At 35.8% G+C, this 26,080-nt stretch overlaps 1 protein-coding gene across 6 annotated transcripts in view; it reads right to left on the bottom strand.

Annotated features, from left to right (window-relative positions):
- GTDC1 (glycosyltransferase like domain containing 1) overlaps positions 1–26,080 on the bottom strand; it is a 390,698-nt gene that overhangs the window by 40,802 nt on the left and 323,816 nt on the right. For all 6 annotated transcript variants that reach the window (XM_063094114.1, XM_063094089.1, XM_063094097.1 and 3 more), the window contains one exon: positions 20,399–20,752. In XM_063094114.1, the coding sequence (XP_062950184.1) occupies positions 20,399–20,752 (354 nt within the window). The remainder of the gene's footprint in view (positions 1–20,398; positions 20,753–26,080) is intronic.

Below are 26,080 nucleotides of genomic sequence, written 5' to 3' on the forward strand. Positions count from 1 at the left end.
AATTTATACCTTAGTGACATTTAATCTAAAAATATGTGTGTATGTTGTACTCTCTGGGAATTAATGCATTAAAACAAATCACTAAGAGAATGTAAATTCAGATGGTTAAAGGAGGAAGGTCAAGGGGGAACGATTTTGAAATATAAAGAGTGTATAGGGAGGGTAAGAATTGTGTGAAATATCAAACAAAAGGAAGTTTTAGGCACCTGGGCAATAGGTAGAAGGCTCACACCAGGAATAGGGTAAATAATATATAATAGTGTGATGGAGCAGTGACTGCTGTGAAAAAACTTCACCTATTTCATATTTGCTGGAAGCTGGCTCTTAAAATAAGGAATATGTCTGCAACAGATTAAGCTTTTAAAATGGCCTCTAGCTCTGCATTGCTGATCTCTGGCAAAAGAGGAGACGAGAGATTTCTACGACTTCAGGTAGTGCTGGGGATATCTTGCCCAGGAGCAGTCCCAAGTAAGGATCATGTATGCCAAACTGTCCACTTCGATTTCAGACTTGCAAATGGAAGCATGAAGACAAAGGCTACTTCCAGTTCTAGTCGAGTCTTTCTAGGCTCCCTGAATATAGGTTCACATTTAGATTAGTTCAGTGTTCTCTCTTATAACATATGTGGCTCAGGAGCTGGGAAGTAATGTGCCTAATGGAATCCCTCTTTCAGTTATCCTCACTTCCACAGTGAAGCGTTGCCTGACTTTTCCAGGCAGAATTACTTGCTTCCTTTTTTTGGGTTTTCACTTATGTTGTACTGCAATGATCTGGGATTTCTCTAAGGCAGGAGTCTCAAAAGAAGTCATATCGATACATGTGTAGAAGGATAATATTTGAAGTATTAGTCAATGTGTTTAATGTGCTTCCTCCTTTTGCAAATCCACTCCTTCTCTGCCCCCCAGCAGTGAGGGCAAGGATATTCTGTAGTCTTTGCGCTAAGGTAGTTATTAAACAGAAATGAAAGGAAAAGACAAACAAAAATTTAATTCTTGATTTTTAAATTAAAATTCTGAGGCTGTGGTCTAAACAACTGTTTTGAATAATAATGCAAAGTACGTTTTTCTCAATACTCTCCCTAGTCCCCCTCCAAATTCTCCCCCCTCCCCAAAACAAAAAGCAAAACAATCTGTGGGCTGGGGGAATTGAGTTGAAGAGGATACGGATAACTCTTGAGTGGATATCCAAGGCAGAAAACTGGGGGCAATAGGGTGGCAGAGAGCCAATTTGATGTGAAACTGACCTTGGCCTGTGCCTTTCCCCTAGAACCTAGGGATATAGCAGCTTTGCATGGCTCCTGTGGCCAGCATGGCAGGAAATGATTCAGAAAAATAAATAGCCCTGGTCAGGGAGGACTGAAAGCAAGCTTGCTATTTTCTAAGGTTCACAGCCTTAGGAGAGCAACCAAATTTTCCAAGTCTCTGAGAAAGATAAAGAAGTTATGTGAGAGAGTCAGCCTGACATAGGAGGTGCTGTATCATGCCAAGGGGCCGCTGAGTGCACATCAGCACAGTGCAGCCTGTGGACAGATGGGAACTTCAACGCAGTAGACACCAGCACTGTGAGTCGATCACCAAGAACCTGACAGGACACTATTCTTTTCAGAGGATGTCAGTGTAGCCAAATGCCAATTGACACCAAGCCATCTCTCCTGATAACTCCTAAGCATTCTTAGAACTTAAGTTATAGGGAAATGCAGATTAATAATAACAGCAAAAACTTACATATAGCACTTACATGAATCAGGAATTGCTCTAAGACCACTGGATAGATTAAATTATTTCATCCTCACAACTCTATGAGGTAGGTATCCTTCTTCTACTTAATTTGTAGAGGAAGAAACTGAAGCTTACTGAAGGTAAGCAACTTGTCCATGTTGCCCAAGGTGCCCAGTGGTAAGGGGCAGACCTGGGTTTCAAACCAGGCAATCTGGTGTTACACTCTGTGCTCAGACCTTACAAGCTGACATATGTGGGCAATGGGGACAGCAGTTCCTTACCCCGTGTAAATATGTGATGAATGTGTGAATAACTGAACAAGTAAATGGTTTTATCTTGGAACTATAGTTCAAGTTTATTTAACATGGCTCTTATGCTAAATTACAAATATAAATGCTTTCATCTAAAATGGCCATATTATTCTAATATGTTTTTAAATAAACACTATGCACACAAACATTTTGGGTTAAGGAATGAATGTGGCTTGCTTTTACTATTATTTTAGTTAAGACATTGCTACTGATTCATCTTTCCCCAGCCTAAATCTGATTTTGTCTTAAGACAAAAGACAATCTATCTTATTCTTCCTTCATGGACTATAATTACTTCTTATTCAATGTTAGTGTTTTTAAATCTTTATCTATCTAATCATGGCCAGTCTAACTGGAGTGAGATGCTCAATGTGGTTTTGATTTGCATTTCTCTGATGACTAGTGATATTGTGTATTTTTTTATATACCAGTAGGCCACTTTTATGTCTTTCTTTGAAAAATATCTATCCATCTCCATTCTTAAAAAGACCAAGAAAAACAAATGCTGGCGAGGATGCAGAGAAAGGAGAACTCTTATACACTGCTGGTGGGACTGTAAATTAGTGCAGCCATTATGGAAAACAGTATGGAGGTTCCTCAAACAACTACAGATAGAGCTGCCATAAGATCCAGCAATCCCACTACTGGGGTTATATCCAAAGGAATGGAAATCATTATGTCAAAGGGATACCTGCATGCCTATGTTCACTGCAGCTCTATTTACAATAGCCAAAATATGGAACCAACCTAAGTGTCCATTGATGGATGACTGGATTAGGAAAATGTGGTATACAAAAACAATGGAATACTACTCAGCCATAAAAAACAATGAAATTCTGCCATTTGCAGCAACATAGATGAGTCTGGAGAAAATTATGTTAAGTGAAATAAGCCAGGCAAAAAAAGAGAAATACTGCATGTTTTCACTGAAAACTGACTGGAAAGAAAGAAAAGAAAGAAAGAAAGAAAAGACCAAAACAACATGTTGAACTTTCAGAAGGGGAAAACAAACCTAAAGATACTAGAGATGGGTGGGAGGTGGGGGGGGGGGGGATTTGAGGAGGGAAAGGTTGGGTAAAGGGCATAAAGAAAATCACGATTTGTAAAAATAATATGCTTATAATAAATAATAAGAATAAATAAATAAATCTTTACCTATCTAAATAGTTGACATGTTAAGACCGCCTAGCTCCTAATCTATCTACTACATTATGTAAAGAATTTTGAACAATCTATGACTGATTCTTTAATGTAACAAACAACCATTCATAGAACTGACTGGTGGTAATTCAAAAGCTAAAATACCAAAAACTTTAACTACATAAAGGTTTGTTTTATTTAATGCCCAAAGAAGTGTGGGTGACATAAATAGAGCTCTGAGGAGAGAATTTATGGAATACAGAAGGCGACATACTAGGGAAGTGCCCCTCACAAAACACCCGTCTCCTTCAATCTCCATCTTCAAATGTCATGGCAGAAAAAGCACAGGTGGCCCTCAGAGGATGGTGATGATTTAGACAGACATAGAGGAGGAAAGACAGCATTGCAGGTAAGGAGCAGAACAGGGACAAAAGCATTGAGTTGAGGAAAAGCAAGGTAAACATACCCTCATACTTCCCAGCTGGAGATACATATAAATATACACACATACGAGGGTACTTGGAAATGTTCATGGAAAGATTTGTATTAACTTTCAATTCTATTTTCCATAAACTTTTTCAAGTACCCTAGTATATACATAATAAACATATATGTTTACATATATGTATATTTGTTTATTTTTCAAGTATTCTTGAAATTTTGCTAGAAGAGTGAAATGAGGCTATACTGTTGAGCAGGAATTGCTAAGTGGTGGCCATGTTTTGCAAATTAGTAAGAGCTGAATAGGGCTGCCTGACCCTTATGGAGTTGGGGGCTCCTCAGTTTACCATGGTTCCCACCTAGCCCTTTCCACTCATTACCATCCCAGTCCCTGTAAGTCTGAGAGTCTATGATCCTAGAGCAGTGGTTCTCAACCTTGCATGTTGCAAATCTTAGGGGACTATAAAAAATACCAATACCTGGGCTGCATCTCAGACCAATTGTCCTCAGTGTGGGGGTTAGCACATGGGTATTTTCTACGTGCAGCCAGAGATGAGCGCCACTGTCCTATGAGGACTTAACTGCTGGATTAGGCAATTCCTTTTTTTAAAAAAGAAAATTCCCCTGCAGACTAGTAGTTCTAAATCCTGGCTACACATTAGAGATGTCTGGAATGCTTGAAAAGTTGATACAAGGGCCCCACTTTCAGAAATTTCAGGTTAACTGGTATGAGCAAACAGGCATTCCTAATTTTGGAAAATTCCTCATTTTAATGGGCAGTCAGGGTTAAGACCACTGATATGGAGAATAAAAGCCACTGAAGGACTTTGAACAAATTGATAGGAAGCAGGTAATGGGTTGGAATAGTTACTATAGATATGAACTACAAGATGATAAGGTCAGAGAAGAGAAAATTAGGAGGCTGTTAAATAGTTAGGTTTACATTAATAAAAATTGGAACTAGGAGTACGGGGCATCAGTAGGATGGATAGAAAAGAATGCATGGGACAGATGTGGTAAAGATGGATGTTATCATTACAGATTAGTAAAATCATCCTGCAATTTCCTAATCTCACAAATCTGAAATCTAACATTAAGCTACCTGAGTGGTAAAACAAACAAACAAGCTTAACTGAGAATTTAGTCTGAAGTAGTGCTGGGCTGGTAAATCCCTTAAGCACCTGACAGAGGCAAACATGCATCCCCTTTGGAGAAATCTAGATACAATGCTGGCAAGTCTCAAAGAATTTCCTGTAATACAGTTCCAAAAAAATATAAGATCATGGTCAAAAATCAAAAACACACAGGAAACAGGGCACCATGAGCAAAAAGAAAAAAGCAGACTCACAAAGGTTTCAGATATTGGAGTTATCCAACATGGAATATAAAAGTAGTATGTTTGAAGTGTTTAAAGAAATAAGAGACTAAATACATAAAGAGAAAGGGAATATTAAAAATGACCAAACACTTTTGAAAAAGTAACAAAAAGAAGTTTGAGAAATAAAAAATATAATGATTGAAATTAAAAATTCAAAGGATAAAATTAATAACAGATGAGATATAGCTTAAGACAATTAGTAAACTCAAAGGCAAACCTAAAGAAACTATACAGGATCCAGAATATAGAGTAAAAGACATGTAAAATATGAAAGAAAGGTTAAGAAATGTGACATGGTGAGAAAGATTCAAAATCTTAAAAGAAGAGAAGAGAATGAGGCAAAGGCAATAACTGAAAACATAATGGTGAATATTTTCCAGGACTGATAAAAAACACCAACTCAAAGATTTAAGAAGTCTGACAAACTCCAAATAAGATTAAAAAAGGAAATCTATTCTTAGACATATAATAGTGAAGGTAAAGAACAGTAAAGACAAAGACAAGATCTTTAAAGGAGCTAGACAGTAAAACCTGATTAAATAACTCCTTAATAGCAAAATAAAACTGACAAGAATGTAGTCTCAACCTAGAATTGTATACTCAGCAAATGTATCTTCAAAGAACAACGAAGGAATAAAACTCATTTTTCGATGACGTTGCCACCAACAGTCCTTCACTAAAAGCAATTCTTAACGATGTTCTTCAAGTGGAAAGAAAGGTCTAATGTGTAAGAAGGAAAAATAAGCAAAGAAAAGATGTGGGTAAGTTTGTGTACTAAAATCACTAGCGTAGAGTTGGCTGGTTACACTCAGTTGGTTTGAGTGTGGTGCTGAAAACACCAAGGTCCAGGGTTGAATCCCTGTACAAAGCCAAATACCAAAAAAAAAAAAAAAAAAAAAGAAAGAAAAGAAAAAATGAAAATAAAAAGAAAGACATAAAATAAAATAAAACAGTAAATCATTAGAATAGTTGTTTAAAAAATCAAAACAGTGTGAGAGTTCCAGTTCCAAACAGAAGAATGAAATAAAAGAAATATCAAAAATGATGATTAGAGTACTGCAGTGAGTTTTAAAAATTTCCTTATTTATACTTTTCTGTATGGCTTAAAGCATTTATAACGAACATGTAATATGTTTACAAAACAAGTTATGTATCGTTCTCTCTTTTGATTTCTCCTTTGTAACATTTATCTCAGGCAAATTTTATTTGATTAATGTCTATTGTAATCTCCAAATGGGCAGAGAATGTGTGTGAATTTTTCTTTGTCATTATATATTCAATGCTTAATTCACTACTTGGGATGTGTTTATGCTCAAGAAGGATGAAATGAATGAATGAATGAACAAATGATTTCATACTGATTGCATATGTAGCTTGTATTAGGTTGAGTAATGGCCTCCCTAAAGATACCCAGAGCCTAATCTTTGGAACCTATGAATGTTACCTATTACATGGCCTATAAAGGACTTCGCAAATATGATTAAGTTAAGGATCTTGAGATAGGGAGATTATTTTAGAATATCTGGGTGGGTTTAAATGTAATCACATGTATCCTCATAAGAATGAGGCAAAGGGAGATTTGACATAGACATAGTAGGAGAGGGCAATGTGACCCTGGAGGCAGAGAAAGGAGTGATGCAGCCACAAACTGAGGATGGATTGCTGGAAGCCAACAGAAGATAGAAGAGGCAAGGAACGGTTTCTTCTCTAGAGTCTGGAGGGAGTGGGGCCATGCTGACACCTTGATTTCAGCCCAGTGATACTGATTTTCGACTTCTGGCCTCCAGAACTGTGAGAGAAAACATTTCTGTTGTTTTAGGCTGCCAAGTTTGTTAGCAATTTGTTACAGCAGCCACAGAAAGCAAATACAGTTAAAGTGAAGAGGATTGGAACAAGATAATTTGGAGCTGAATGTGAGGGACATAAATGTACCATTCATAAACAAGAGTATAAAAGAGTTAAGGGAAAAGAGCAGGAGTCTGAATTTATACATGTTTTATTTTAGAAAATAGCAAGGATGCTAGAAATATGTGAAGGCCTTGTATACTTGTCTCCCTCCCTGGACTGTGAGCTCCTGAAGATTATACCTTTCATTTTTGAATTTCTGGTAACTACCTAACATTCAGCCATTCAGTACATGTTTGGGATAACAGGCCCATTAAGATAGCAGAATTTTGTTAGTTTGTTTGTTTGTTTTGCTGAAGACACCTGAAAGAATGCCCTACATTTGGATTATAGATAACAAGGAGATTTTAAATGTCCAGACTACATTTCACTCTGATTACAGTGAATAATCAAGAGTTGACGATATCTCGTACTTGGCTCAGTGCCTGGCTTTAGAGAAAGCTCAATAAACATTTTTAGATGAATGAATGAATCTAAGAAGGAAGAATTACTAGGTGTTGTCCTTAAAGTTATTTGCTTGTTTCTTAAAAAGTTAAACAAAAATTTATCAGACAACCCAGCAATTCTACTCCTAGGTAAAAGAAAGGAAGAAAAAGGAAAAACATATGTCCACACAAAGCATTCTATGTAAATGTCCACAAGACATAAAAAGCAAAAAAAATAGAAACAATCCAAATGTCCATCACATGATAAATGAATAAACAAAATGTGCTATATCCATACAATGGAATATTATTCAGCATAAGAAAGGAAAGGACTACTGACGCATGTGATAACATGGATGAACCTCAAAAATATGGTCCTAAGTGAAAGAAACCAGATACAAAAGACCACATATTGTATGAATCAATTTACTAAAATGTTCAGAAAAGGCAAATCTGTAGTGACAGCAAGCAGATTAGTGGTCTCCTAGGGAAGGGGTGAAAACAGGGACTGACTAAAAGGGCACCAGGATTCTTTCTGGGATGATGGTAATGTCCTAAAAGTGGACTGTGGTAATGATTGAGCAACTCTATAAATTTACTAAAAATCACTGAACTGGAATATTTAAAACCGGTTAACTTTTTGATATATAAATTATACTCCCATTAAAGCTGTTTTTTTAAAAAGTAATGTGCTTGAAGAAATGACAAAAATATAGGCAGAAAGTGCTTCTTATCAAATCATTATCTTTAAAACTATATAACTCCTGCTGAAACAGCATCACCATTCTTAAGTGAAGGCTCGTGGCAGCCATCTTGTTAAAAACGGAAATAATTTGTGGTATTTACAGTGTGGGTGCTTGATATATGAGCCTCAAAAAAAATTCCATCCAGGTTTAGTAATACTCTAACTAACAATCATAAAAATGTGAAGGGACATTTGGTAGCCTTTTATAGACTTCATTTACAAGGCAGATGCTGCTCCTTAGAAGTGTTTGCTCTGTAGTTTAATTCCATTTTTCTGTACAGTATGTACTTGTTTTGGGTAGGCTGAAAATGAAGACGAAAAAAGACAACTTTATTTAGCTATTTCTTTTCTTTTTCCAGGAGAGTTATGAAAAAAATTGATTTAACCAATAAGAGATAGTAGGCAAAAGTGACAGTCCTGTGTGAGCTAATGAAGGTCTCTGTATTATCTACTACTAATAATAGCTACTATTTATTAAGTGCTTACTTTCTGTCAGAAACTATGCTATTTCATTTTTACATATATCACTTTCTTTAATCCTTAGAACAATACTATAGTGTAATTAACATTATTCCCATCTCATAAAGAAGAAAACTGTAGTTAGAGAGTGGATAACTTGTCTGAAGGCACAAGGCTGGTAACTATAACAGCCAGGACTTATAGAGAGACCAGACTCCGTTATGCTGTAACTCCTGCCCGTAGAATTAGTATATATTTAATGTTTAAAATCAGGAAGCTTAAAAATATAACGTATGTGATTTAAATTTCAATATATCTTTTAAATGCTTTAAAGGAACTGAACATATCCATGCTAATAATTCCCAAATTTCTATCTTCAGTCTTGACTGCTCATAACAGACTTGTATATCAGCTTCCAACTTAAAATCTCTACCTGTATGTCTAAATACAAACATTTTAAACCTTTTCCTCCTCAAGTGTTCTCCATCTCAGTAAATAGCACCTTCGTTTGTCCATTTACTCAGGCCAAAATCTTCAAAATATATCCTGACTACTACTTAGGTTCTCCACTGCTACTACTGCAGTCAAACCACACTATATTTGTCTGGATTAGTGTAGTAGCTTTCTGTACTCACTAAGGTAGGTTCACTGCATTACATGAATTAAAACACTTATAAGGCTCATGTAAGAGAAGTAGGCAGGGAGATAGATCAGAAAGGCAGTCCTCCTCCAGAGGTTTGTTCAAGGACCCAAGCCAAAGGAGGCACTGCCATCTTCATCAAATGCCTTCTATGTCTGCCCAGCCAGAAGGGGAAAAGAACGTGGCAGAATGGGCGTGGGACATTTTCATGGACCAGGCCTGAAATTGGCCCACATCACCTCTGCTTACATTATTTACTATGTAAGCTTATATATTTTCATTTCCAAGGCTTTTATTTGCTCATTGGCTAAGACCCAGTCGCACAGCCACCCCAAATAAGTGGCAACAGAGGCTGGAAAATGTTGTTTGACTGTGTTCTCAAGAAAAAGAGAAAGAAATTTGGGGGAATAGCTAACAGTCTTTTCCACATCTCCTCATTCTAGAGCTCTGGCTCTTGGGTAGCGACTCTGAAACGGGAGAAACAATTTCTCCTTTAAAGATGCTCTTGTTAAAACCGAGGCTTGAACACAGTGGGTGAACAGAGGCAATTATGTAAGGATCATGTCTTAATTTCAGAGTGGAAATACTTTCCTGAAGGAAGCAGCCTTGAGGGGTGCCACTTAAAATAGTAATCTTTTGCTAAATCAGAGGATAAGTGGCAATATACGTGGTACTAACAAAGGTTTACTAGAGTGGTATTTTCTAAAGAAGTATTTGGGGACCTAGTTTCACCTATATAACAGGAAAATGATTTTTGGGGGATGAAAAAATACACATTGAATTACAGAGAGCTAATCAGTTAAAGGAGAGTTGCACATTTCTTTTGGTGGGAAAAGAAGTGACAAGAGTTCTACACTAAGTCTCTGGGATTCAATCAATTATTTTTACATCAATAAGGACAGTTTACAGCATGTGGGTGGAAAGATTATTATTATAGTGATTTTGGTTTTTCAGTTGAAAAGAGAAAGTATTTTAGGGGATAAAGATGGTAAGAGAACCTTTTTGCTTTTGTCTATGTCCACAGAGAAAGTTGCCAGAAGTCAAAGAACTGGTAAGAAGTGGTTTCAATGGAGGCAGTACAGTAATGAAGATAAAATAGGATTCTGTGCAATAAATCTTTTTCTACCCTGTAAATACCCCTCTTTCAACAAAAAGGCTCTTTAAAGAAATAAGAAAACAAAGCTTTCAGAAGGGGCTTGATACTTTATTTATGAACTTATCAAGTGAAAAAACACCCACTCAGACATTTTAATAAAAACTTTCCACTAATGTATCTCATTTTATTGGTATTAAAAAAGCCAATTATGAACTGGAAAGTAATTGTTTGTTAAACTGCTACACAGCTTTCCGCAAATAGAATGTTTACAAACCACTTGGAATCACTTTGCCAAAGTTTCAGTTTCTGAAGGTCAAATAACTATGTAACTGCTTAATAAAGAAGCAAAGAAGTACCTCTAAATATCTCTCAGCTCTGATGGGCTTATATTCTGCTCCTTAGGTGAGGTATTAGCAAAGCTTATTTATTTTCATTTCCAAGGCTTTTATTTGCTCATTCCCTTGTGGTAAAGCTGATTTCCATGATGATTCCCTTCTTAATTTTAATACCCTTTTTACTCATCATATAGACATAAGAATTTTCCATAAAATAATGAAATCCTTGAAAAGGAAATGAAGACAACTCAGAGAGTAAAGTAAACTAGCTCTTTTTTTCAATTAATTGATCCACTGTCATGTGCATATAATATTTTTTAAACCTAGGAAAATAAGGTTAATTAACATAAAAAAGCCTCGCTCATCTAGATGCTGAATTTTGTATTTTACCCATGCTGCCTTAAGTGCCTTGATTTCCCAGTAATGACCTAGTTCTCCTAATGAGGAACATTAACCCCTGGCTGTAGCTGTCCAGGACTTAATTGTCAACTGCAGCTGAAATAGGGGAGTTTGCCGATCAGCAGGTATGCGGTATATTAACTCATGTCATTTCAACCCCTAATAAATAAATCTGTTGCTAAGGCAACAGGAAGATCAGCTCTATCAGTATTCTCCCCTCCCAGTAACCAGCTTCCCCTGCCTCTCTGGGAAGAAATTGCCTTTCACACCAACCTTAGGAAAAAAGAAAGGAATTAACTACATGTAACCATAATTAGAAGTAACATCATTTCTCATCTTAGAAACATATCTAAATTAATAAAAAAGGAAGCAAAGAGAGAAATGCTTTTAACTAAGATCACGATAAATTACTTCCTTCAACAAGAGATAAGCACTATGAGTATACATCTGAGTAAGAACAAATCTCAAACATTTTGCCTTTGTGTTTCTGAATTTTCTCCTTCTTTTATTTAACCAACAAATGATGCTAGCCCCAACAGTTCTGAAATAGCTAATTAGTTGCATAGACAATAAATGATACAAGGGGGACAAAACCTTACATAATTTATAAGAGTTATTGCTATTCTACCTTGGAATGCTTTGATGTGATTGACTGAGTAAAACATATATATATATATATATATATATATATATATATATATATATATATATATATATATATAAATATATATATATATATATAAATCTGGTCACTGAACCTTAGCCTGGGTAACCTAGAAAAGCCATAGGATCTCATTCATTTGGGATTTTAAATAAGAGTTCAAAAGTGATATTAATGGATTGTTTGAAAATGATTTAACATCTGGATTATGGTGGAGGGGTAGGTAGAAAAAATAATCTATAGGGATCTTCCCTTCTGGATTTACTTTTCAATAATAACTTGGAAATTACTTTGGTTTTAACCAATTTGATCCTGATGGATTTGTATTTACAAATACTATAGAGGTATTTCATAAAAAACAAACCAAAAAAACCACAGGCTTTGTAAAAGCAAGGCTAATCAAATGACCATCTCTACCTGTCATTTGGTTAATTAAATCTCTCTAAATTTTCAGTTATGCTTCCCAGGAAGAGAAACTTGTCCTCAACTGGACTTATTGAGCAGGTGATAGTCAATCACCAAATAGTCACCCTATCAGTCATCATCAACATTAATGATACCGACTAAGTACCCTGCATGCTAGGTACTCTGGCTAAATGTTATTGAAAAAATCTCCTCAAACAAACAAAAAAACCAAACAAGTCTCTGTCTCTATTTGGAAGTACATTAGGACCTAAAACATATGACACCATTTAAAATATGAAATGAGTAAGGGCTAGGAGGCATGTGGAAAGTGCAAAGTTCCAATACCTGTTTCTGTGGTGCACTGGACTGCACGGTGCCCTTGGTACATGGAAACTGACAGTCAGGGACAGTCACACATCACTGAAAGTTAAATCAGGGCAGATGTCTGTGGAAGGCAGAGGACTTCAGGGCCTCTCTAAAGAAACATAATAGTAACTACCATCATAGATAGAAAACACCATACATTAAGAACAACAGAAGGGATATTAGTCATGAGAAAGGTAGGAGTGGGCTGATTAAAGAGAGGTCAGGTACACTGGGATGTTGTGGAGAAAGGCTTAGTGACTAGGAATAAGAAATGTATTTGTACACACATACACAATCACATTTATGACATAAAGTATGTGACAAAGAAACAGATGATCTATCTGCCTACCTATCCACACCATCCATACATCAATCCATGCGAATCATGTAGCTATCTGCTTCCTAATCTACCCACCCCTGTACTGTGATGTTCAGTAAAGTCTGTTATAAGAAATTGATAAAAAGAGTAGTGACAGAAAGAGCAAAGGCAGACATGGGTCTTGACTGGTTAAAGAAGACTGTCATAAACATAACATAATCAAACAGCATTTTTTGCAACAATTACTATGTTTATGAAATGAGTCAAGTTTAGAAAACTTTTTAACCACATCAAGCAGGAAAAGGTTAACCAGAGCTTTAGTTTATGATAATCTAGGACAATAATACCAAGATAGTAATAGGTATAGGTGGAAGTTCTTTATGCTGACATGGTGTGTCAGAAAGTTAAAAACAGCTCAAGAAGCATGAGGAACTAAACGTTGAATCTATATTTTTTTCATATGTCTAATGGTTTGGAAAATAGCCAGCAAGGCACTTATAAATGGAATTTTGGAAATTATAAATGGGATCTCGGTACGGCTATTTTGAGGCCATGAATTTCCTAGTATCTATTTTCCTACTACTTATTCAATTCAAAATCCTCGAATAGATTCCCATAGATTTACCTAATAGTGCTATGTTAGAGGACAAAATAAAAGTATTAAGTGATATAATACATGGTAATTTTAGCCAGGTATTTGATTACATTTTTTCCAAAGATTCTAATAAAATTCTCTAGAGAGCTTTTTGTTTTTTAAATGCCAGAGTTCACTTGAAATTCTTTAAGGACAAAAACAGACAAGCAAGCAAACAAACATCCTCCCTGCCCCCACTCCGCCCCCCCAAAAGAAAAAAGAAAAAAAAAAAAAAAAAAAAAACCTCTAGGCAAAAGAATATAACTGAAGAAAACTTATTATTGAATTGGGAATGACAATAATCAATTAGAACTTTATTATTCATGTAAGCTTTGTCCAATTGACAGATAAATACAGAATTGGTTAGGTGATCTCTTTCATAGAGATATTAGCCATTATTCTCAGAAAATTAGCCAACTTATAATAACAATTAGCTATAAGGCAGATATTCCTTACATTAAAGATTACATAACTATGAAGATGGATAGCGCTACTGAAAAGCACCTATGGAATCATCTTTTGTAGAGATTGGAACAAGTAAGATGGATTCTTATAGGTCTGAGGAAGATTTGGTAGAGTGCATGGAAAGGCAGATGGCCAGACTACATGAGACCATCTTTTCCAAAACTATTACTCTGTGAGAATAATTTTTCCCTTAGAAAAACAGATTTATACATAACACTGGAATAGAATAAAGAACATTAGTGTACAAAAACTAGCACTTTGCCTTTCTGTTCACATCCTGGCATGGCACCTGAAGACTGATCTCCAAAAGTATTCTATTATAAGCTAATGCCCAGTAAAACCTAAAAGACTTAAGATGGCCTACTCACCAAACTTTTCCTAAGTTATCTCAGCAATGGGAAAACCAAGATAAGTTTACTTTGGCCTGAAAAGCATATCATTCAATCACCTAACACATATCCTTTCAGAAGACGATCATCAATTTTGTTTTCAAAGCTGTATCTTTAAACCTCAGAGAGTAAAAGAATTAAAAAGAGTAGTTTATTTTACTACCAAGTAATAGAGCATAATTTCCCATTTTATATCAATAATTTATTTTCAGTTAGAAATTGCCAAAGTTTCTAAAAATATAGTATGTCAAATTCTTTCAGTATTATAGTACATGTTCTACTTCAGTGACTTACCTAAGTATGTTTCAAAACTGTTTTTATTTCTCAATGACTGGACCTTTTCTTTTCCAAATTCACATCCTGACTACAACTTTGTATAAATCGGTTTATCATTACTTTATGGAAAATGCTGCACAAATACCTTATAGCTCATAAAAAGTCATTCTACTTTAAGTGAAAAGCTTTGACAATCTCCCCACATTCCAAGTGATGAGGTCATGGTAGAACTTTTAACCATATCTACTCTAATAATTTCAAACTCCTTAACAAGCTTCAAAGGCCATTCCTACCTTATCTTTCTTAACCAGAAGACATTCACACGTGAGCCACACACAGGTGTTTTAAGTTCAGAACAGAATTTCATATATCATAGAACTCTACCCTGTGACTTCCTAACTACTTAGCCCATGTTGAGGTAAATCCTGTTTGGTCTGAGAGAATTTTCTTAAGTTCTTATATATTTATCACATTTGTTTGCTATCAACTGCTATACCAAAAATTGTAATATAACATGTTAACATTTGGGGCAGGAAAATTTAATCTACAAGAACTAAAAATTAGTCAGTTACAATTGCTGCTGGCAGCCATATTTTTACATATGTTATGATCAGTTTGATTTGATAGTGGTTCTCAAAGGCAATCTGTGAATTCCTGGGAGTATTCAAAACCCTTTTAAGGAGGCTGAATAGTCAAACTATTTTCATAAAGATGCAATTTGCCTTTTTCATTGTGTTGACATATACCCTGATAGTGCAAAGGCACTGTAGGTAAAACTGCTTCTTCCTTAGCATGATTCAAGGCAATGGCACCAAACTGAACTAGTGAGCATTGTATTCTTTATCTGCACTTGAAGTAAAAGAAAACAAAAAGGAAAACAAGTCTGTTTCACTTTAGAATGTCCTTGAGGAAGCAGTAAAACATTACTAATTTTACAAAATTTCATCCCTTCAATAGACATCTTTTAAAATTCTGTGTCATGAAATGGGAAATGCCATAAAGGACTTCTACTACATACCAAGGTACAATAGGTGTTGTGAGGAAAAGTATGTGTATGATTGTTTGAGTTGTGAGCTAAACTAGCTATCTTTTTCATGAAACACTGAGTTTACTTCAAAGAACAACTGATAGGCAAACCATGGATAATCAGACTTTGCTATGTGACAGACATTTTCTCTACTATGAACCATGTGAACCTGTCACTTCAAGGAAAACAACTGATAATATCTGTTAATATGATAAATTCAAGCTTTTAAGTGAATAACAGAATTTTGCATCTACAATGTGAGCTTCATAGCTTCCCAATATTCAAAAATTTCTCTTATGAGATTAGTGTTATTAACAAATGTGATTTTTTGAAACTGTATAATTAATTGTGTTAATATTTGGAAGACCTGTATAATTCAGTGAACATATATGTTCCAAGTGACTAATGCATGATGCTACAAAATCCATTCCAACTACAAATTACAGAGCAAGAAGAACTCCTTGACGTGGTTTCAGATTCCACATTGTAATTAACTTTAAAGAAACTCCTACCTGTCAAGTTCAGGTGTAGTATCAAAGAAGAATATCTACGGTAATCTGAATAGGTCATTAAAACATTCCTTACTTTTCCAACTATATTTCTTTGTGAGGCAGGATTTTCTTCATAAACTTCTACCAAAATGGAATATTGCAACAGATTAAATACTTAAGCAGATATAAGAATCCAACTCTCTTCTACTTAGACATTACAGGTTTACAAAAATGTAGAAGAATGCTGCTCTTCTAATTTTTTTTGTTTTGAAAAATATAGTTTTCATAAAAATACATTATTTATGTTAACATGTATTTGTTTATTATAATTTTTAAATGATTTAATGTAGATTTAAAAGCTTCATCCTCAGTTTTAATTTCTAATACAGTAAATATTGTTATGTATAATCTCAATAAACCATAGCTCATTGGTGTCCTAACAATTTTTAAGAGTGTGAAGGAATCTTGAGATCAAAGAGTTTGAGAACAGTGGCCTTCAGAGTGTGATCATTCAGTGTATTCTAAACTTGTCTTTATCTGTTTCTCCAGCCCATTTATAATAAGGAGAATATTCACATAAGGGTTGGAACCTGGTGCAAAATTATAATATTTGTATAATATTTGGAAAGAAAATAGTTAACAAAAACAAGCATTGCCAATTGCAGTCTATTTTTTACATATCTTTCTCTATAAGTCATTTCTATTAACTGTGCCTTGCTATAGATGTTTATAACAAAACATTAAAGACTGGGTCTAAAGGAGAAAACAAATTACTCTGTAGAGAACCCAGCAACTCTGCTAAAATACTGTCAGTTATTTATCTACTGTCAGCAGAGGTTGCACACTATAATCTTTGACAAGCTCAGATTCAGAAAGAATGAGGAGAGGGGGCAAACATTGCATTTAAGGGCCTGTTCTCATGCACAGACATTTTAACGCAGATTTAAAGCCAGAATGTATCTTCTAGAAAATGTCACTTTTGATTTTGATACATATCCTAGCAAGTAGGCTCTACATTTGGTTGACTTAGTACAAGATGTGTTAGAGGCTAACACTATATTTTAGACCATTCATGATCCCAGCGTGGAACTAACACAATGAGGTCAGCATCACTTCATTTTTAGAGTTGGCTACCACAATTGCATGATTTCATGGGCATATTTTTTATGATAAGGAGGAGGGTTTTATTTTTGTTTTGTTAGGCAAGGAAATGACAAGGCCTAAAAACCCTGTTGTCCCCTCCAGTGTCCATTTCTCCTTTATGTTTACAGGAAAAACAATCAATGCCTTCTCCTGCCCTGAAATACCTTTTCTCTGGAAAACAGACATGGCCATGGTAAAAATGCAATAGACTGAAGAGCTTCCTGCAGGGTGCTCTGAAGAAAAACTCCCACTTCAATCTGGTAGTAAAAGTAGCTCATAATACTAACAAGAATATGTGAAGCACGAGGATTGCGGAGGCTCAAACTAAGAGGGTTAAATAACAAACACCCTGGTCATTCCTAGTAGAAAACATAGTTTACTTTATAATACAATTCATATTGACTGGTCAATTACATGATTTCTACCCATACAATCAGGGATCTAAATACATGTGTGCTTGTAGCTGGGGATATTTGATGAATGCTGAACCAGAATCTTAATTTTCTAATTCATATTCACCAATTAAAAATAAACTGTATTTTTATGAGCAAATTTAAATAAATCAGATGATAAAGCATCTACCACTAAAGGGTAGGAGTTCAGCTCACAACATTTGCATATTTTCTCCTAAAGAAAATATAGGCGTTTCAGATTTTCATTGAAGAGTCTTGCTGCGTTGGAACTCTAATGGGCTTAGAACAGTAAATTTTGAAGAAACTGATTGCTACCCCTGTAGCTAGTAAATGTCTGCCTAGACCCAGTGGCATTTGAAAAAAGTGTTTTATCATAAAATTATCCCAGCAGAGTCCATTCTGCAAGATAACATCATCATCATCATCATCAGTACTCCATGCAGGACCCAACAGCTCTGGCACAATATTGCCAGTCATTTATCTGTTGTCAGCACAGGTTACACACTGTAATCCTTGACTGCCTCGGAATTAGAATGTCTTTGATGTCCCCACAAGAGTTTTTTGCCCGAAGGCTTTACCAATGCTCGGCGGCTCAGTGTTTATTCCTCGTAATCTTCCTCTCATCTCCAGGCTAGCAGTGACAGATGGTTATGGGCACACAATAGTATTAAGAGTTTGATATTTTTTTTATGCTGTGCTCTCTGTACAACAAATAGCTATCAGACGCGGGCCAGAGAGCTGACATGGCTCGCTTAGGTAATGGCAAACAAACAGCTCGGGTTGATGCTTTCTGTCATTTTCCCTCCTAACCCTGCTTGTTTTCATTGTATACTCTCAAAGGTAAACTATATTAACCTTATAGACTGTTATTAAAAAGATATATCTATATGAGCATAAAGTGCTTTTCTTTTCTCTTTTTCTTACTCTTTTGATTATGAAAGTAATACTGCTGACATATTGAACAAATATCGAATGTCAACATAAATTTTTAGTGTGTGATAATATCCCCCTTCATATAGCTGTGTGTCAGGCGGGAACCCGCGGATGATGCATAGCAGTAAATAACCCAAACAAAATTAGTTCTCTTGTCAGCTTCTACCTTGTATGTCCCCAGGCATCAGTAAAATTGACTGCACGCTAGATTTTCAAAATTAGCCCTAATGTTAGCTATGTGTCTGGCAACCTCCAAGTTTCCAATGTTCTACTATATTACCCGTAAGGATGAATGTGTTACTTTTATATTTTGGCATTTACTCTTGCTGATGTGGCTTTTTTCCCTCTTCTCCAAATTAAAAATAATTTAGCTTTAACAATAAGAATGTGCATAAACATAATGCTGCATCTCTTTAAGCAACTAACTTTAGGCAATTAAATTAAATTAAAGCAAAAATATACAAAGGAAGAGAGGGAATTATTCAATATAATATTGTTAATTTTATTAACATAGCTCTGTCTTATTTTGTGCAAAGTGTTGAATAACATGGTTCTCATTCTTTCCTCCATATTGCTGTTTTGTAACAGCAGTCCACAAATTATTTAATTTAACATTTTTATAATTACCTAGAACCAAACTTTTTCTTGCAATAGATACTTACTTCAGAGACAACCAAAGAGTAGCAGGATGAAAGAAAAGGTTTTTCAGAAGGGAATAAATGATGACATGTATTTTACCTTGAAACAGGTTAATCTCATCCAGACCCACTGCATTTTAAAATAACATAAAAGAATACTGAACACTGTCACATTCAGAGTAAAATATGATTTAAAAATAAATATTACTCCCTTACGAAGGCTATGCTGGGAGTGTGAAGTTGGATAAACAAATCCAAAAGCACATTCCACATCAACTTTCAATCCCTAAATTTTACATTCATACATTTAGAATCAAAGATGAAAATCCTTTTAGGTACCAGATGCTGCAGATCAACTGGGAGAGCTTCTGGAGTTTTAATGTGCTGGAAGTCAAATCCTCGGCAAAGGCGCTTTGCCTGGCCGGTGTGGTGTGCTTATTACTTCACCTGCAAACAGTTGTTCTCAGAAAATCAGACCTAATGATCAGCCTGGCATCTCTGCAATAAAGAGACCATAATCTGTGGGGGAAGTGAACTCTAATCAGGCCACATGCAGATTAAACTAACTGGGAGGAATAAAAACTAGATTAAAATGTTCATGCCTAATACCAGAAGATTATCAGGACATTTTACCTCTTTAAATCCTAATTTATAGGAGCCAGGGTTAAGTTTATGAGTTTATATTTGGTGGGATTACATGCTGCAGTTGATTTTCCTCTGTTTAGAAAAGATTTGGCTAGAAAGTATTTGCTTAGCACAATACAGAGGCATCTGGGAAAAGGGAAACAGTTTCAAATGTACTGATATACATCTTAGGACAAGTAAAATAAAGCCACCCAGTTGAGACTGGCCAAAGTAGTAAATAAAAATTGTTCTTGTTTTAATGCTAATGTATCTATAAAATAGTTCTGTGATAACAGAACATATATATTTATATATGTATAAAATTGAATCTTATACTTTGAAACTTCTTGAACAAGATTTGATTTCCTAGAAGTGTCTAGTTACTTTTGTAAGGTGAGCAAATCTCTGCAAATAATTCTCTGCAACTCAATTCAATCTAATCATCCAACCATCAATATAATGACATTGAGTAGTACCACCTTGGCACCACATTAGCAGTACTGCCACATTAAAATCGTCTTTTTCTAAAGCTATAACAACAGCAAATTAATAAGTCAATGATCAGAATATATTCCTATTACTAGTTCTACAACTCTTACCAAGTTGGCATTTCTTGACTTACCACCTGTGAGGCCACACAATGTGCAATGGTCTTTGCTGATCATCAACTCCACTCAAAATGTCACAGGGATTAAGAGTCACATTTTGTTTATTTTCCCCACGGAGAGAGCTTGAATTATCTGATGGGTTGGACTTTTTCAAGTCTGACTCCTGCACTGATGACTTTCTCCAGTTTTCCTGTTGCACAGTATCAAGGCCAGAGTGTGCATCATATTCAGAATTACAACTCTTCAATAAATTCTCAGAATCTCTCTGCTTTGGTTGGAAAGGAAGGGCCGTGGATAAAGTGGCACTGCTATTTCCTTTAAGACTGAGCATCTTCATTAAATGGGTTGTTTTGTGCTTGGGAATGAATCTGTTACAAAAAGCAAATGCAATACACTTTTAGTGGAAAAATATGTAAAATTTGCTCTTTACCTTTCTGTTAAGGACATGACGATTACATACAAAACTGGGAAAAAATAATGCTGTTATAACAAAAATTCTAGGAAAAGTACCAAAAGTAGTAGCCACCAAAGAGAAAGTTCAAAGGTTTGAAATTGGACCAGACTATCTTTGGATGGTTTCCAATGAGTTTCTGTGGCTATAAAACCTGCACAGCATGAGCCATCAAACATAAGACTAGAGAGAAGGTTTATCACTCTTCCCTCATTCATCTTTCTGGACTTCCATTTTGTATTTTCCCATCACCGTATGGCCCAGTGCTTATTTTCAAGCCACACTAGTTCATTAAACTACAAAAATGTTTGAAACTTCTTTGATTAACACTTGCCATTTCTGCTCACCTGACTATTCTGTATTCTTGAGCACCAGTACATACTCTTTATTAAATTGACCTTGCTAATGTTTCCTGAAGTATATTTTAGTATCTTTTTCATTATCATTTCTCCCCTATCTTCCCATGTTTTCCCACAGAGCTCAACATCTATTACTTATTTATAGAGAATCTAAATAAAATGAAATCTTAAAAAAGTTCTAATATAGCCTAAAACCTGTGAGCCATATATACAAAGATGATCTATCCTCAAGGAGTCAACCTTCTTCTGGGGAGCAAGCTATAAGGGCTTAGAATAGACAAGAATGGGAGACAGACATGTGCACAGAAAACTAACCTATGCTGGAACATATTAAACACAGTTGACATTCCAACTTTTTAAACTGAGGGGGACAAGACATTCATTCTGACTTGGGGGTCAGTAAAGGCTTAAATAGGATTTTAGTTGAAGGATTTTGCAAGGGGCAGTTCCGTGCTGACAGAACAGTGTGATCAAAGGAAAAGGGACATGAAGCAACATTGACTCTTCTGGGAACAACATGCAACCCAAAGAGGCTGGGATGCAGGTCTGGGATGTGAAGCCTGGAGAGGTGGACTAGGCCAAATGACTGTGTGCTTTCTCTCAGACTTCCTGAGGTCCATCCACAGGTGGGCTCCTTTCCTGATTTGTTGAGTTATTGAAGAAACGGAGAATACATGCATTAGGAGGTAGGTGGGAAAGAAAAACCATGGAAAATAGCAATAAGGAACATTTGGAAGAGTAGAAAGAGAATTGGAGAGAGTAATATCACACTACTGAATCAAGGGCCCTGAAAGAATGTGTAAAAAGGGAATCAAGAACCCTAAAAGAATGTGTAAAAGGGGGCGTGAAATACTACAGAGGTGCTACAGCGGCAGAAATAACAAGCAACTTTTGGCCTTGTCATGTTGTCATCGCTGTGGAATGGTGCGGGCAGAAGCCAGACTGCAGGAGGTGAGGGTTTGAGTATGAAAGAGAGAGAGAGAGAGAGGCAGAGAAAGGGAGGTAGAGAGGAGAAGGGTGGAGAAGGCAAGTTTGAATTTTTTTAAATAGGACATGTGGACACATGGATATTCACTTGGGGACACTTGCTAGGGAAAGAAACAGAATCCTGAAGAAACAAAAAATTCTTACAAGACAGAAGTAAAAAAACAATGTTAATGTGATAATGGCAGGATTCTTGGTGCGCACAGGGGATGTAGGGCCTGGTAAAAGAGAATAAACCTAGCTGTCTTGCAATGCTGAGAAAAGAGGGAGAAAAAAGATGAAGCTGAACCCCCCCCCCCCCAAAAAAAAAACACAGTTTTGGGTAGCAGGTGTGGGTAGAATCTAAGAAGCTGTATCACTAAAACATTAGGCCAGGTCATCTATTTCAAGTGAGGTGAGCAGAGGCAGAGATGGGATTTAAGTAGTGAGCTGAGGTTTCAGAAGAGTTACTAGAGGTGGGGAGAGGGCATGAACTAGGGCTGAAAGCAAGGGCTGATGATCATCACTAAGGAACAGTGAGGAATCCACGGGAGCTGGAAACAAACCTTTGATTATTATACTCTATGTACATTCCAGAATAAGAAAACTTGTTGTGGGGGCTTTTATGCTTGTTTCATGAAGCTCTTTAAATGTTTATCATGATTTCAAATACCTTAAGAAAAATCAAGCAAATATATAAGCACCCCCCTAACCAATAAATAGATGATTACATATAGATAGATAAAACATAAAGAATGGTACTAACCCCTTATGTATGCCCTAATAAAATCACAAATTAGCTCTTGATTTAAAATAGAAAGAAACCAAGGCAATTACAGATTGCAATTTTAGATCTCACAGGTCTAAAATTATTAAGGGAATAAGTCAACTTTCTTCCTGAAACAAATTAAAAACTGAGAAGATTCTAAGAAACTAAAAAACAAAAACAAAAAGATTCCCATTGATCACCACAAAAGGTTAAACAAAAACGACTGGCGATATCTTCAACTTGTCCTGAACAAATGGGACAAATGGTAAGAGAAGGAACATCTGTACATATCTGGAAAACAACAACAAAGCAAGTGAAGTAACCTGTTTGTTTACATCAGATAAAGAATGCCAGGCAAGCTTAAAAAGGATTTTAACAGAATTACAAACTTAGTGCATGAAGGGTTCACAATTTAAGGAAAAAAAAAAAAAAGAAAAAGAAATCAATGGTCACTGAAACAACATATCCTCATTTTAGAAAACAGTATCATAAACCACCTTACTCAAAAAATCCATTTATATTGGCCAGCACGTGAGCAAAATTGCAAATTAAAAGAGAAAGGAGATTGGCTAAGGGGTTGTAAACAATGGGAATTGGTAACTGACAAGGAATTTAGCTCTGGGCAAGGTGGTAAGCCTGCTTTTATTGAACACATTTCCTAAATGTTCTCAAGGATGAATAGAATCCCGTGTTAATGCAGGTTGGGGATGACTGACCTGATAGGTGGTAGTGAATAAGGACATGAAAAGATGTAGAATGCAAATAGGGACAGTAACCAAAACAGCTTACAAATCTCATGAAATTGAAAAAATCATAATAAACCTTGAATGCAAGTAGGACACACAGAAAACACTATTTAGACCATCCTGAGTTTTATGAGATGAGCAAGTGTTGATTTGAGCCACCAAACTGATGTTACTTAGTTCTGGATCCTGTTGTACAGGGAAGGAAGACACTAAGTGTGTGAGAAAAGAATACTGTGCAAATGCCAATTTCATCTGGGGCACCTGAGAACTGTACATGTTTGAAAATTAGAGAGTTCTTAGAAGAGCAATAATAATGATTAAGGCAATGGAAGAATTGATTTATGAGGACAGATTAAAGGTGTTAAATATGAATAGTCTGGTTAAGTGACAACAAGAGGGGTACATAGTAAAAGTCTCCAAGGAAAAAGAATAATTATTTAGCTAGGTACAAGGGAGTATAACTAGGAGTAATGAGATGAAATTAAGAATGGGAAAATTTAAGCTGAATTTCAAGAAAAACTCCCTGACGGTGTAATTTATTAGTTCATGGAATAAATTCCTTATGGAAATGCTACATCTAGGGAAACTTAATAACAGAACAAAATACTAATAAATAATATAGATAACACAGTACTTAAAAGAAAATAGTTACAAGCTGTGTTTTCCCCGTTTATAACATTTTTCCATATATTTTTTAAGAGTCTATTTATTATAGTGATTGCCACCAAAATCTAACAGGATACCTCCTTTAGTTGGGGGAAGTCAAAAACAATTTAGTTTTCATACACTATGCAGCAGTAATGAAGGCAGAAACTGAAATAATTTTTTACTACTTTATTTCAATAGAGCTGGTCTTGAAGCAGGCTGGACAGATGTATTCATATTTCTAAAAACACAATGAAACAATTCTAATCCACCATCCCACAAAGAGTCTCTTCTGATTCTCTGTGCCACAAAACTCCTATTTTCATAGCATGTTTAATATAAACAATTTATTGGCATAATAGAAATCAAAAAACTTTATTTCAGCTTTTCTAAATGTATCTCTATGGTCAATTACTTCACATCAATACCAAGATCAAATAGCCATAGTACTAACAAGCAGTTTGCTTAATAATAGTCACCACACTAATTAACTCATCCACAACATTCTTAATCAGACACTATTTATAATGTACAGTTAAGAGAAGCCTGGCAATAAACTATTCTATGCTGAAAAAGAAAATAATACCTTACTGATGGAGTGAAAACTGGCTTTTCTATAGATCTTGGACATAATATTTCCACTGTTCTGGCATTAACTCAATGAAGTGACTATGCAAATTGCCACATGTCTGAACACTTCCTTTCTCTTCCCCAGCTCCAGCTCTGGTGAAGGTGCTAATGAGAAAAGAAAAGGTCCCGAGGTAAGGAGTGAAAGACAGAAAAGGAAGAGTCAGAAGAAAAACAGTGATCTGCCTTTTAGAGCATATGTCAGGTTTGCCATTTAATAATCCCGCCCCTCCCCATATTTCTTAAAGAAATGCTACTACTCACCCTACTCACATAATGTCTCTTCCTGTTTCCGAATTTCTCAGAAGCTCTACTAGAATCAGTTTCTACTTTTAGAGATATTCTGATTACGTTAATCATTTTCAATCTGTTATTAGCCATGGGACCCTGTCCACAACTTTTTTCCAACCAATAGCCAATACTGTGAAACAGAAATAGAGCCTCCTTCCTGCCACCTCTCCTCCCAAACTCCTTTCTTCCCCACTTCTGTACCCCTATGTGGTTCCAGAGGCACTGCCACAAGACCCCAGTACTATGTTGGACAATGTTTAAAGACATAGCTAGAACAAGTACTTTCCAGACCTAAATTTCCATCATTCCCCTCACCCCCACAAGTTCAAACACACGAACCTAGAGCTGGACCTATAAGAATGGCCAAATGCCTTATTCAGATCAGCCAGGAAAAGTCTAGATTTGAGAGAAGTTTTAAGTGACCCTAAGATTGATAATAAGCAAAGGAAATGCTCTAGGCACCTTAGCTTTTTCTGCTAAAGTTGAGAGGCTAGAGTATGTGTAGCTAGCTAACAGAGGTAGTCAAGAAGGCAAGTCAACCTCTGACACTCATGTCGGCTTGTGTTATTGAAGAGAATATCAAGGCTGAAATGTATGTCACGGGGGAATACACTGTTCACAACTGCCTTTTTGAGAGATTTTAATAAAAAGTACTTGATGTAGGTAAGTCCAACCTACAGAACCTCATAAATAAATGAGGAAATAAATGCTCACAGAATACAGCTCACAAAACAGATTATCAATAGTCTCAACAGTCTTGCTTGTCAAAATGGATTTGGAAGACAGCAGGTAAAAAAAAAAAAGCAAATTAGTGCATGATCAGAAAAAGAGAGAGAACGTGTGTG

Source organism: Cynocephalus volans, chromosome 1 (genome assembly GCF_027409185.1).
Source record: "Cynocephalus volans isolate mCynVol1 chromosome 1, mCynVol1.pri, whole genome shotgun sequence".
NCBI lineage: Eukaryota > Metazoa > Chordata > Mammalia > Dermoptera > Cynocephalidae > Cynocephalus > Cynocephalus volans.